At 40.8% G+C, this 14,710-nt stretch overlaps 1 protein-coding gene across 1 annotated transcript in view; it reads left to right on the forward strand.

Annotated features, from left to right (window-relative positions):
* Positions 1-14,710, forward strand: part of dcc (DCC netrin 1 receptor) — a 251,873-nt gene that overhangs the window by 92,044 nt on the left and 145,119 nt on the right. Inside the window, exons 4-5 of the mRNA XM_037753405.1 lie at positions 248-398; positions 699-835. Coding sequence (XP_037609333.1) covers positions 248-398; positions 699-835 — 288 coding nt within the window. The remainder of the gene's footprint in view (positions 1-247; positions 399-698; positions 836-14,710) is intronic.

The following is a 14,710-nucleotide window of genomic DNA, read 5'->3' on the forward strand; positions in this document are numbered from 1 at the left end:
ACGGCATATCTGTACTACAGCGTACAATATTTTAAACAATACTATCACCCAACATCAGTGTTGGACCTCACTGATGCTTTCGTGTCTGAATGGGAGCTAATCCCTGCAGCCAGGTTCAGAGGAGTGGAGGCTGTTATAGCAGCAGATTATTCGTCAACCCTGTAGTGTATCTCAGAATATGGACCATGTTTCAGTTCCTCACTTCCTCCTCTTTGTCTCTCTCTCTCTCTCTCTCTCTCACTCTCAGAGCCTGGGGTGAGCAGGAACCTCCAGTTCCTCCAACGTCCATCCAGAGTTACGGCTCTGCTGGGAACCGACGCCGTGCTGGAGTGTTCTGCTTCAGGATACCCGACTCCGAGCATCCAGTGGAGGAGAGGAGAGGAACTGATCCAGAGCTGGTCAGTCCAACTGTTTGTCTGTTCATATTACGCACTGGCCATGTTGAACCCACTTGATAACCAGCAGTATCTACTCTAGTTTTGCCTTATAGAATCCCACTTATATCCCAGAACCACTGGGCTTAGACAGGGTAGGGGAGTTTGGAAGTACTGAGTGGCAGACTAACATATTGTTGGTTTTGTTTTTTTTCACTGGATTTGTTTACAATGAGAAAAATAAGCAAGTATGAAAGATATCTTTATCAACTGATAAAACAAAGATGCTAAAAGAAAACTACCTCACTCTTCCTTCCTCTGTAGGAATAACAAGTACTCTCTGCTGGTGGGCAGTAATCTGATCATCAGGAGTGTCACTGACGACGACTCTGGCAGTTACAGCTGCACAGCCACCAACAAGAACCACAACATCACCGCACAAGCAGAGCTGAGTGTACTAGGTGAGCCAACGCACGTGTTTTTTTTTTATGTACTTTTGCCTTTATTTTGATAGTGACAGTAAAGTATGGAGGACGGAACCTGTCAAAATAAAAAATAAATAAGTAAATGATACGAAAAAGAATATCATTAAATGTAGCAAAAATAATATTAGAAATAAATATAGCCATTAATTAATGATAAAATGTGACATAAATTGATATTTCAGTTTAAATTTTCTACTTTATTTATTTATCTTTGTATAAATTCCCTTATTAATTTCCCTTTATATTTATTTGTTTATTTTTGATATAAAATAGTAATATATTTTCTATTTATTTATTTTTGCATTTATTTTTGCATATAGTCATGCACCCTGACCCCATGATGACACACGTTGAGTGACAGCCCCCTCATTTGCATAATGAGGGAGAAATGCATAAAGACATGTCAAAAGAAATGTATAAAGAAAAGAATACAGAAATAAATAAGTTTGGGGAAATAAATAAGGGGGGAAATTAAAAATAAATATAACATAAATACAAATAAATGCAAAAAATAAATAAATAAATAAATTAAAAATAATGCAAAAATAAATGTATAAAATAAAATAAATAAATAAATAAATCAATAAATAAATAAGTAAAATGGAAAATTAAACAGAAGAGTAAATAAATAAAGGAATTAATACTTTAATATAATATGGCATAATCTTAACCTTCAAAAAGTAATGGACAGAATGTCCCCCCTCTCCAAACTCACACAGGTTTTCACACAGATAGTGAAAGAGCACGCGCACCTTCAGTGCTCAGTATTGTGTGGAAAATAAAAGAATGAAGCTGTGTCACTTCTCAAAGCTCCCAAGGGAAGAAATAAAAAAAAAAGTCCTGACTGGAAACTGTTAACAGCCTGACATCCCCCAAAACAATAAAAATAAATAAAATAGAATAAAATCCCTCTGCTGACAGAAGCCCTCCTTTCTGCAGACACACTCTTCCAGAATCACATCCAGAATCAAATGCAGTCATGAAATATAAATTTGGAGCCCTCTGTTTGCTTCAGGAGGTTTTCATAAATACAATATGTTTGTATTTATTGTCTGACTGCTCCCCAGCTGCTGTTGGGTTCACACTGATGCTGCTCATGTATTCAGGTGTGTTCGGCAGGAAGTCAGCGGGCTCAGCCTGAGAGGGCGTTCAGATCGAAAACAGTCCTCCACTAAAACAACGCGAGGGTCTGTGTTGCTGCTGTCTTATATGGCTTCATATACCACAGATGCATGAAATACGATCGATTACAGTAATAGCAAAGATGCTCTTTAACAAAGATGACGCATTACAAGCTCCGCCAATGGTCTGAAATGGTACACACTTCCTGTCTCCTAAGTGGGCGTGGTCCCCCCCCATCCCTCACCACGTTCAGAAGTAATGTGTGAATGGATGAAAGCAGATTGGGTTATATTTGCATTATGTATTTATATTTTCTTTTGCTAACATTAGATATTTACACAGCTTACAGCCATATTTAGCATTACGAAAGCACGAGTTAGCTAGGGCAGTGGTTCCCAACCTTTTTCCTTAGGGCTCTCCTTTTCTATCATTGAGTAAACTGATGACCCCTGACTAAGTGACATATTATGTGGATATTTCATATTATATTCAATGTGAAGGGATAATGTACAAGCATCGCCCTGAAGGGGATTCTTTCATAACAATGACCCGCTAGTTGTACATTATCCCGCTTATTACATGGCTACTTACTGAAGAAATTAATATTTTGACACAAAAACGGTCCGACATCAGAACTGCGCCCATAGCAACAGTCTGCTATACATAGCAACGGTCTGTTATAAAGAAATTACAGACCGCAGAACGCCGTGAATGACCAATCAGAATGGAGTATTCAACATAGCCGTGTAATAAATAATAATCTAACAGTACAGAACAGCTGTTAAACTGCACAATTAACCCCAATAGTGAATGCAATAACTGGAGTAAATTTGTGTAAAACGAGCGATTTGAATGAATTTTGTGCAGATTATTTCCTCTGAATATTACATCAGAGATGAGTTTTTCTGTTATTTTCAGGGACTTTTAATACAATAATTTGGTTGTTTTAACTGTGTACTTTTCTAATGTAGGACGAGGCTGTTTAGCAGAAAGGGAAGGCTCTGTGAATATAGATTTTGTTCAGCTCTACACCGTGCCCTTATCCTGTGAGATTTGTTTTAAGGTTATAAAGCTTAAAAAATAACAATTTGATTTAGTTTTCTTCACAGAATTGAATGAAATGCTGGGATATAGGCAAACTGTATATTTTTAAAAAACATTGTCTTACACCCCTTAAAATCAAGAAAGCATCGCAACTCCCCAGTGAAGCTTTGGCGACCCCTAGTGGGGGTCGAGACCTGCAGGTTAGCAAACGTTAGTTGCCAGATTTTGCGAGAGTGTGTTGCCGAGACAGAGAAAGGTCCTGAAGTTAAATTTTTTCCTGATCCATCTGTCTGAAAAATACCATTTTAGCTTCAGAATGTTTGGAAGAGATGTGTGGTTTGTGATAAATGGGTCCAATCTTTACTTTGGTGACTTTGGGGTGAAGGAATCAGTCATAATCTGTGTTCACATTCACTTCTCCCATTGAAGTTAATAGACTCAGGACCTGCCGCTAGTCTTCTAAAGGGGCAGTGCAGTGGCCAAACTGACTCTGTTGATAGATGTAGTTTGAAGTCAGACAGAGTTTTAGGGTTTTTCACAGTGTGTTGTGTTGAGGTTCCATATTTTGCCTGAGGACCCTGCGTCCTTTTGCAGGAGCCCTTTGTGTTGGCACCCCTGCAAGAAAACTTTTCTTGGCGAGTAACTTTCTCTGAAGTGTATTCAGTTCTCTAAGTCATTGGTTTTCAAAGTGGGGTCTGGTGACCTTCAGGGGTCCTTGAAGGGGTTCCAAGGGGTCCCCAGCTTAAAGGGGGACCCTTTCATTATGCCTGGGCATCATGTTTTTGGGTTGTCCGTCCGTTCGGACCATTCTTGTGAACACGATATCTCAGGAACACCTTGAGGGAATTTCTTGTAATTTGGCACAAACATCAAGTATGAACTGATTAGATGTTGCTGGTCAAAGGTCAAAGGTCAAGGTCAGGGTGACCTCATGTCCGTCCCATTGTTGTGAATGCGAAATCTCAGGAATGCCTGGAGCGAATTTCTTCAAATTTGGCACGAACGCCCACTTGGACTCAAGGAATGAACTGATTCGATTTTGGCGGTCAAAGGTCAAGGTCACTGTGACCCCACAAAACACGTATTGACCATAACTCAAGACTTCATCTGCTAATTATGACAATTTCACACACATGTCTAACATCATAAAATGATGAAGCAATGACATTTTGGACAGGCATGGACGTAAACTACAACTTCATTGGCGGAGGCATCCAACCGTGAGGCGGTAATTCTAGTTTTCACTATGATTCCATCCATGACTAACACAGTGACAGACTATTTTGGTCATGGTTTCATACACTTTCTTTAAATACACATCTAAAAGCAAAAATCTATCAGATGGGGGACCCTGGGACAAAATCTTGTCATGAAATGGGGGTCTAATTCGTGCCAGTTTATGGGTCCTTGATGTGAAAAAAGTTTGGGAACCGCTGCTCTGAGTAACAAGGTCATTCGTCCTCGTGATGTAAATTTAATAGCAAATGTAACGATGATGGTGACATAGTGATGGATTGAAAGGGATTTGTTGAGACAAACTATCTGAGTAAACATCTGTTTGGGTCTTTGAAATTGATGACTAGCCTTGATTCTACTGTCAGTATTTGATGCATTACTGTGGTAAGGGAAAGACTGCTAAGTCATATGAAGAGCATGACAAGTTATTATCTCGTGCGCTCGATGTAAAAAATGTCTTGTTTTGGGGCTTTGGGGGCTCCGTAGATGTTGCTCCCAAATTGATAATCAGGGCTTATCACAAGACAACAACTACATCAGATCTCTTTTTTTTTTTACTTTTAATGAAACAGAAGACAGTATTTTTTTTTTTTCTGCCAGCGGAGAGTTGAAATCAAACAGAAGCAGCTGTTGTTTGTTCGACTCTCGGGAGAAAATCTGCAAATTAACCTTCGGGTGTTTCCAGCTGGGCCTCCCTGCTCATCCCCGTCCTTTCATGTCTTTGTCTCAGCATCCCCTCTGAGTCTGTCCCTGTGTTCGCATCACATTCATATTCTGTTTACACTCTGCTCTCAACAGTCGCCGCCTGCAAACATCACATGATGTTTACAATAAACAGGAGGAGTCTGTGTCTGAAATACAGCAAGTGCTGTGTTCTGACATGTGAAATTAGTGGCTCGGAAATTTGTTACTGCTCATCGTAACATATTTTACTGCTTCTCAAACTCACTCAATGTCTCTGAACAGTATTTTTAATAGAACAATAACTTCAATAGCCACGGCACACTTTAGAAATGGAATTACCAGTTTCCAAATTTATGGCAAATAGAAGGCGACTAATGAACTAATATTAATCATTTTCAAAGCAGCCACAGTCAACATGTATTATTTCACTTTATTTAGTAGAATGAGTTGGCAACGTGTGGTGTTGAACTTGTTTATTTGTATATTCAAGTGGCACATTTCACTTTTTTTCCTCTTTGATGCAGAATAAAGGGTGGAATGGCTGTTGGTAGAGATATATGTATAGATCCACGTGTATTCTATAGTTCTCAAAACATTTCACAATAAATCTCAGACTGAAATAAAATATAAATCTGGGATAAAAACAAATTCAAGGCCCTCCCCTGTTCTCCAAAAATGTTGTTGACGCATGTTGTCGAGGGAAAATAGGACAGTAAATTGATCCAGACGAGGCCAATGTGCAGGCTTTCATAAAACACTATGGGTGCAGGTGTTAGTCCACCCTCACTTGATGTCCTCCCAGCTTGTTTCACTTTTGAGGCCATGCTGAGCTGATGAACTAAACACAAAATAAACCTTATAACCAAACCAAAAACCCAATTACAGAACTAAAACATTAAAGACTTCCATCCAAACAAACACAAGTTATGCAAACAAAGAATGATTCATTTATACCAAAATGAATCTACCGACTAAAGACAAAAGCCAGATGGTTGTAAGTGGGTTTTTCCTTCAGTGGGAAAGGGGCTTAACTCTATCCAGAGTGAGTAACGTGTCTTTGCTGGCCTCCATCACCAGCCTTTTTCCTAAAATCCACTACCAGTCAGTGAATAGGTGATGCAGATCTAGTCACCGTGTGCCAATGGTTACTGAAAAGAAAGGATGGAAAGGAGGAAGGAAGAAAAACGTTAAATCAATTAAAATAAATCCTATATTTAAAGCTGATATGAAGCTGACGTGATCACATGGAGGCTGATGCAGTAGATTTTCTACACTTCATGTTTTTTAATCTGTTTTTCTGTCATTTCTTCACATTAAATGGTCTTTGATAATACATTTCAGAGCTGAAGCGCAAGGATTTAAGGTTTTTCTTATCATGACGAGCCTGCAGCTATCTGAATACACTCTGGATTTACCCATTCATCCCTCCATCTGTCTGCCTTTTATCTCTCTCTGACTCATCTGCAAATTAAATATATTTGATAAGGCGAACGGTTCACTTACATGCTACATTTACACACTTTCTCTGCATATTTATGGATTTTAGTGAAAGGATAACAAAACGTATAGATACAAACACACTCACAGGAAATGTTCAAAGTTTCAGTCATGTCATACTCTTCACTCTGCTGCTCCAAGTTTCTCTTTTTAACACTAATGTTAAGGAATATTAGAATAATAATTTGTTTGTTTGTCGTATTGTCAGCATGATTACGGGAAATCTGCTGCCCCGATTTTTTATGAAACTTAGTGGAAGGGTGTAGCATGGGCCAAGAAAGAACCAATTCATTTTTGGAGTATCCGAATCACGGGGAGGATACAAGCATTATTTTTCACTCCTTGGCAGAGGTCTGCACTCTCTGAGTGCCCGTCCAGTTTACTATTTATTTCTATTCGCTTCTCCTTTGCCATTTTTTCAGTTACTGTGAAGCTACTGTCAATGAAGCTCGACACTTTCTGTATAGAGGTTTCACATTAAAAGCCTTCCAGGTTAAAGGTATAACCCCTACACTTTTCTGGTAGGCTTTTGATGTGAAACATTTGCAGGAAACATTGGCAGTAGCTTAACAGCGATCGAAAAATTGTAAAGTGGAAGCGAATGGAATTAATGAGGGAATGAAAACAGTATTTTGGAGAGGGCTATTATTTGAGACTATTATTTGAACACAGGCTTTTGTTTGAATTGTATGGTATCTGAGTCAGAGGGCGAAAAGACCTGTTTTTGTTACTCAAGAGCTATGAAAGTGAAAGTCAAACCACTAAACTAAACCACTGTTAGAAAGGTTGGTGCTTCATATTCATCCAGGGTTTTTTATAATTCAAATATTTTATAATTCAAACCTCCCTTTGGCAGCGAGAAACCTCATTAACCCTGCATCTCTTTGATATATATATGCTGTATATATTTCACATTTTATTTGACCATAAACACATTTTTATCTACTGATTACTCTTAAGAATATTATAATTGAATCCCACTGATTATGCCCTCAAAAGTATTTCCCATTTTACATTTACTGAGGCCAAAAGTCCACCAAGAACATAAAAGGAGTTCAACAGTGTTGTTTAATGCTTCAATATTACCTATGAAAACCTATAAAAATCCTACAGATTATAAATAAAAATTGCATTTTGATGGAAAAGTTGGCTGTTGTTGGACACGTGACAAGCTCACTTCTCCCGGCTCTGTCTTGCATTTACATTAAACCAATAAAGAAGAAATATGCTGTGCTAATATGCCATTACACTTTTTCCAAATGGAGGCAGTTAGATGCTGATGAATATCCACAATGTGGTGATGTATGGAGGTGTGTGTATTCTGACTCCACAGGGCAGTGACCATGATTAGATGATTAGGATAACGAATGTGTGTGTTCTTTCCCATAATAATCAGTGCAGCCCGGCTCATTAGCCGGTTCCTGTTAGCAGCTTAATGAAAGCAGCGAGAAACATAGCCAGCACTGCAGCTATCAGTCATATTCAGTGTGCTGCTGACAGCGCTAGCTGCTGGTGGTAGCGGGCTGATCCCATACAACAGCTCATACAACATCACCATATGACCAGCTGCTTACAGTGTTACCAGTTGTAACGTTGTCATACGGATGTTACAGTGTTGTTAGGGTATTATAGTGTTGTCATGAAGGTATTACAGTGTTGTTAGCGTATTATAGTGTTGTCATGAAGGTATTACAGTGTCGTTAGGGTATTATAGTGTTGTCATAAGGGTGTTACAGTGTTGTTAGGGTATTATAGTGTTGTCATGAAGGTATTTCAGGGTTGTTAGGGTATTATATTGTTGTCATGCGGGTGTTACAGGGTTGTTAGGGTATTATAGTGTTGTCATGCGGGTGTTACAGTGTTGTTAGGGTATTATAGTGTTGTCATGAAGGTATTTCAGGGTTGTTAGGGTATTATAGTGTTGTCATGAAGGTATTACAGTGTTGTTAGGGTATTATAGTGTTGTCATGAAGGTGTTACAGTGTTGTTAGGGTATTATAGTGTTGTCATGAAGGTATTTCAGGGTTGTTAGGGTATTATAGTGTTGTCATGAAGGTATTACAGGGTTGTTAGGGTATTATAGTGTTGTCATGAAGGTATTACAGTGTTGTTAGGGTATTATAGTGTTGTCATAAGGGTGTTACAGTGTTGTTAGGGTATTATAGTGTTGTCATGAAGGTATTTCAGGGTTGTTAGGGTATTATATTGTTGTCATAATGGTGTTACAATGTTGTTAGGGTATTATAATGTTGTCATGTGGGTGTTACAGTGTGTTGTTAGGGTATTATAGTGTTGTCATGAAGATATTGCAGTGTTGTTACCACAGCAGCCCTGCATGCAAGGCCCTTATCTTGTCTGCTAACGTCAACATTTCCGTAAAGTGGTGTCGGGTGCAGATGTATCGGAATAGTTTTACTAATACAAATACGAGTATATGAGCACAGTATCTGTTACTGGTGTTGGCTTCGGTGCATCCCTAGCTGTAAGGCAAGGCTCCTGGGGGAGACTGGGGAGACATGTGACGGAGTGGTGCTCCACCGATGATGCCGGTCTTTGCTGGGCTGTTGTTTAGTGTATTTAGTTGCACTTGAAAAAATGGTTGCACTCTGGAGCCCTGTAGGTGATGTAATTATCAGGTTAACTTTAACCAGGCTGTTGTGAGTACATTTATGACATCAGTCTTTAACTTGCAGGTGTAATCCAGTCACTTCAAACTGTGACATCAGTAATAGACTCCCCTCTTATTTCCCTCAGTACAGTGATGTACTCAGGGAAACACACTGACACTGTTGCGAAAGTGCAACCTGACACGTTTGAGTCCATTCTGCGGTGCAACCACTTCTGACCCGAAGCTTTACATGCTTGTATTTGAAGTAAGAGTGGTTTGGTGTTAATTGAAACACTGCTAATGCAGCTACAATTTCACAGCAGTCGATCAGACACATGCGACTAAAACACTAAACACACACACACTCTTAATTCACAGCAGTAAAACAGTCTGTTTTAGTCTGTTGTTTTAGTCTGCGGCGATTGTCTCACTTCACTGTGGATTCATGAAGTCCCTCTCTAGGAAAGATGACACACACACACAGACACTTCTGGTTGTGGCCTGCGGGGCTCCTCTCCTGATTAATTACAGGCTCTGTGAATTACTGTGGGTGTTTTAGAAAACATTTAACGAGCTGCCAAAATCCCCCGCTGGGCCACCGGCCGGCCTGCTGCCGCTCGCCCAAAGACACTGAGCCGCTGATTGAAAGACATGAAAGAGAGAGAGGAGAGGGGGGGCGGGGTCACAGAGCTCCTGTAGAGAGAGGGAAGTCTTCACTAACACAGAGGGAGGATTTAAGTCCGTCAATATGTCCACCAGTCCAGCCAACACCCGGACGTCTACAGCCAATCAGAGCAAATAAACTGCCAAATCTGCTCTCAGATATTAATATATGGAGTTGTTTCTCTGTGTCTCCATATTGGATAAAAACACAAGCTGTTTTTAATACAAAAATAACTTTAATTCAATTTGAATATCATGGGGAGTTAGAGGGATCAGAGAGATAAATATTTCTCAAAGCTGTAAGTGAGGACACAGCATTACATAAAAGCATAATATAAAGGCTGAAAGTTAGAACTGTCACCTCACAGTAATGATTCTACCAGATTACATTCAGTTTCATCAGATTCATCTCTGTGGCTCCTCGGAGACTCAATGCGGAGTCCAGGATGTGTTTTGCTTAGCTTAGCACAAATACTAAGCAAGGGGAAAGTTAGCTAGCTCCAATAAAAGTTTAAGCCCTCCTTCCAACAACTTCCGAAGCTACAGTATCTGATGTACACGGTTTCATTGAACAACAATTGATCTTTTTATTAAATAGCTAACTTTAGCTTTCCGAATTCCTTCATTCTTTCTTTGTTCTTCTTTTCTCCCTTTCTATTTCTCCACTCATCCCCAAGTTATACAAAGTGCTTTTTTTCAAGCAGGCATTTAATTTGATAAGTTGAAATGAAAGTTGTCAGTGCCTGTGGGCGGGGGGGGGGGGGGGATCTGTTTGGTATCCCTTCGGCCTTGATGTAGCTTTGACATATTTATTTCACTGTGTCTCTGTGTTATTGAACAGTGAGTCTGATGACACAGGAGACAAAGGCGAGGCAGATGTGATACTGAAGGAGAAAATGTTTACTAGAGATGTTATAAAACTACATGATTCAGATTTTAACGCCCTGAGACCCACAATAGACCCGTTTTTGTGTTTTTTAGGGGGGTACAGGAGGTCTATAGGGGGAGATAGCAGGTCAACAGTAGATGTCACATAGAAGTGGTGTACATCATCTGAAAGCTGGGAACCTGAAGGTGCAGCTCAGCACCGTATGTCAAATTGTTCTAGTCGTAAATCAGAAATAAAAATGAATGAATTAATTATTTAAAATTAATTGTAAAAGTGTATAAGGGTTTAGAACATTAAGATCAAAGTATGTGATGACTATTCACATGCTCTATTATGTCTCATAAGTTGTTGCAGCAATTTTGGGGTTGATGCCAAAATTTAACCATTTTTTACCACTCGAGAATTAATAGAAAATATCAATAATCACTCCAAAATACCACATTAAGACACCAACACCTTGAGGAACACCATAGAAAAAGCCATGCTGTGATTTGGTATCAAAAAACATTTGCCATTTGGATATTTCTGCAAGAAATGCATTTTTTTGCCGATTGGATGGCGAGCACTTCTGTTCTGGAAACTGCTTCTGTGCTCTATTGTATTGCTGTACAAGTATTTTATTACAATATATCTTTTATATAGGCTACACATCTACAGACTATCAGACTAGGCACGCAAAGTGCATTATTATCATACTGTCGGTGATGTGTCTGTGTTTTTGTTCCGGTGTTATGCATAGAGCTGACACTCGCCTGCCCGGCTCTCATCCCCGGTTCTCTGAAGCTCTGTACCCCGCTGTTGCCTGGCAAAGACCGCATGTCGGCGGCATGTCGGTCCCCGGGGAGCGTCGTTACAATAACCATATATTTTTATGTTAATAAAATGTACCTGAATTCACGTGTACCCAAATATTACTACGGACGTTCCTGTAATAATGTGCCGCAACGTCTGCTGTATTAGTCGTGTTTACTGCGTGTTTATTTGCATATAGAGCGGGGAAGTGAGATCCGATCACTGAACAGGGCCTTAGAGGGCTCTGATGATGCCTTGTTGCAATTATTTGGAGAGACAAATATGTATATGTAGTGTATGTATATACTGTATATATTGGTTTATTGATTCTCCTGGATACAAATAGAGATAATAGCTCTGCACAATTGCCCGATGTCCACTATAAAAGCCGTGACATCCAGGTGACAGGATGTAGCTCAGCTGAAGATCTTATACGGCAGTTAAAAAATTACAATAGTCTTAATTTCTTCATCCTCTTTTGTCTCTGAATCTGTCTTTCTTTCTCTCTCAGTTTCTCTCTACCCGCTCCTCCCTCAGTTAATCAGCATCTCTTTATGAACTGTCCAGATGTTACAGATTAAAGCGTCGCCGGCTCTTCGCTCACGTATGTTCAGACTGCTTAATCTGTCTCAGTCTGTTCACGGCGCCGCTGCAGCCGCCGCTGCTGCTCATTTCTTTCTGCCTGATCGCAGGTTTTTAATGCGCCCGCCGAGTCAGCCCAGTAGTCGAATCAAATCATCTTGACCCGTCCTTTTTCCCTCCATGACTTGATTGCGTTCAAATCCTGGATTACAAAGCTTAAGAGACAAAGGACTTAACGTGACTTTTCAGCATGACCTGACCCCGACAGGACCGAGCCGCAACGCGTTTACTACCCCATCATGCTCCGTTTGAGCTTAAAGTCATCATCAAATATCACTCACCACGTGCGACCTTGAGGAGAAAACGCCTTCCTCAGGTTGTCCTCAAAAGAACACTCCTGAAAGTGAAAAACGTGAGTTGATCAGTTACAGACATCTGTTCAATTTTTACCATCTGTTGTCATCTCTCTCGGTGCTGCACATTGTTTGGATGTTTGGGACCAATCTTGGGAGATATCCCCGTTCCTTCTCGCCGGTCAGATCGCCCTCCATTTCGTTTTCGTTTGCTGTCCTTAATCCTGCCATCTGTGTGTTCATTTGTTTGGGAATTGATATTATGTAGAATAGTACTCACTGCTGGTTGGAGGTGAATTTAGAATTGAAGGTTATTCTGATGATTCTACAGTTGAAGCGCAATTTGTTGTTCTATATCAGATTTTACAGGGCAACGATTTCTATTTCTGTCCTTCCTCCCCTCTGTCCTTACCTTCACACAGGCTTCAGGCTGCAGGTAATATATACACTCAGCAGCTTGTTTGACCTTTGACCTCGCACTGCTCTCTCTCAGTCTGTGTGATGTCACATTTTGTCAGCGTCCTCCTTCCTGCCTGTTTGTCTGCAGCGATTACCTTCACACCGGCGTCACCTGTTCGTCCGGACAGACAGCTCCAGCTGGGACGGACAGGTGAGGTCGGCCTCGGGTTTCTCGGCCCCGGCTGCGTCTCTCTGCAGGAACACAACTGCAGTGATCTGACAGGATTTGGGTCAGGGCTGTCGGACAGCGAGGGCCGCGGCGAGCTAATTAGACGTTATACATATCTACTGTGTCATCCCGCAACGATGGCCGCCGCTGCCATTGCAACCAGCTGGAAGTCTGTCTTCCTGCTGGGAGCTGCAGCCGAGGACGAAACCATCAAAACACAGCTGTCCTTTATTTCTGTGTTCAGACTGCAGAGAACAATCAGTCAGAGACGTTTTCATCAGTGATAAAAACAGTAGTAACTTTGGTAGAAGTAGTAAATACAAATAATAGCCCAAACAAAGAGAGGCCGGGTAAAAAACAATGACAGGGCTGGAGTTATGTAGCGTTTTCTTTACCCTTACCTGGAGGAGAGCGCCCTGAGTTCATATATTTATTTCTCTAGTTTAGTCTAGCGTCACTGCTGCTGCTCAACACAACCCGGTCTCACTCCCAACTCGTCAAACACCGCCGATTGGGCAGTGTCCCTCGGCATCGGAAACCAACGCACGGAGGCACCCTTTAGCAACAGTATGTGACGAACCGGGCTGTCAACTAACGCCAATGTAAACCCACCCGTGGCGTTATTCAACAGTCGGAGCAAGTGATGTGGTATTAATAGCGTGAGAGTCCGTACAGGGCGGGCGGGATTGGTGGTGGATGGGTCAAACAAACACAAGACTTTCAAGCAGGAGACCGGTGAGCTCTCTCTGTAGTTGAAAGTAAACGAAAGCCTGTCCATTACTTTTCTGGGTGTTCGCTGGTGTTTTGACCTTCAGTGATGCTGCAATCGCTCCTCCCTCCGCTCTCTTTGTGATGAAAAATCATTTCACCTTAATTCTGTTCAGAAATGAGAGCTGTGGGTCAGAGCAGGATCAGAGGAGCAGGGCTTAAAGAGAGCACTATTAACCGACTCATCCATGGTAGACCTACAATAAATAATCGTAAAAGTTTTGTTTTCCAGTTTCTCCCTAAGCACTGGTGGCTAATTGGATTACTGCGAGTTTGAACAGTTAAACTCAACAACTAGACACTATTAAAGTTATATAATCATTGAGATATTAATTGTTTGTGTGTCAATCTATATGATTGAGGCTAGCAATCTTCAGCTGAAACACACAGTTAGCTCGTAGGTTAATAGCAAACTTTCCAGTAGCTACAATAGCTTGCAAGCAGCCCCATTCGAGACAGTGGGTGCTGGCTAGCTAGCTCGCTATAGCATAATCATCAGGGATTTTGAGGGCTGCAGCAATTTCTGTCCACTTCTTTCTCAACAGTTTTTCTTCTTGTAAATTTCCACCAGGAGCAGGATGTGACATCATCTCAAAGGGAATCTAGTTGTAGTCTTGTGAACAGTGACCCTGCAAGATTCCCAGTCTTTACAAAATATTACAGTCTGTGACTTTAGAAGTGAGAGGGTGTCATACTTCAGTCTTTTCAAAGTCTTTTCAAAGTCTCCCAGCGTATGGTAGGCATTAGAGGTAGCCCTGCATGTCCTGGCTCATGATTACACGGGTTATGTACAAATTACAGTGCAGTGCTTAGGTATAAGTACGAGCAGTGAATGAGAACAACCTGATTTCTGACATTCTGTGTATTTTCATTCTGTCGTTACCTCTATGTAGGACAGAACAAACCACATACCGATGATTTAGCTATCTTGGGGACGCCAGCAGTTTCCCCCTCATTGCTCTCTAAATTCGTCTTACTCTCTCAG

Source organism: Sebastes umbrosus, chromosome 19, assembly GCF_015220745.1.
Source record: "Sebastes umbrosus isolate fSebUmb1 chromosome 19, fSebUmb1.pri, whole genome shotgun sequence".
In the NCBI taxonomy this organism is placed as follows: Eukaryota; Metazoa; Chordata; class Actinopteri; order Perciformes; family Sebastidae; genus Sebastes; species Sebastes umbrosus.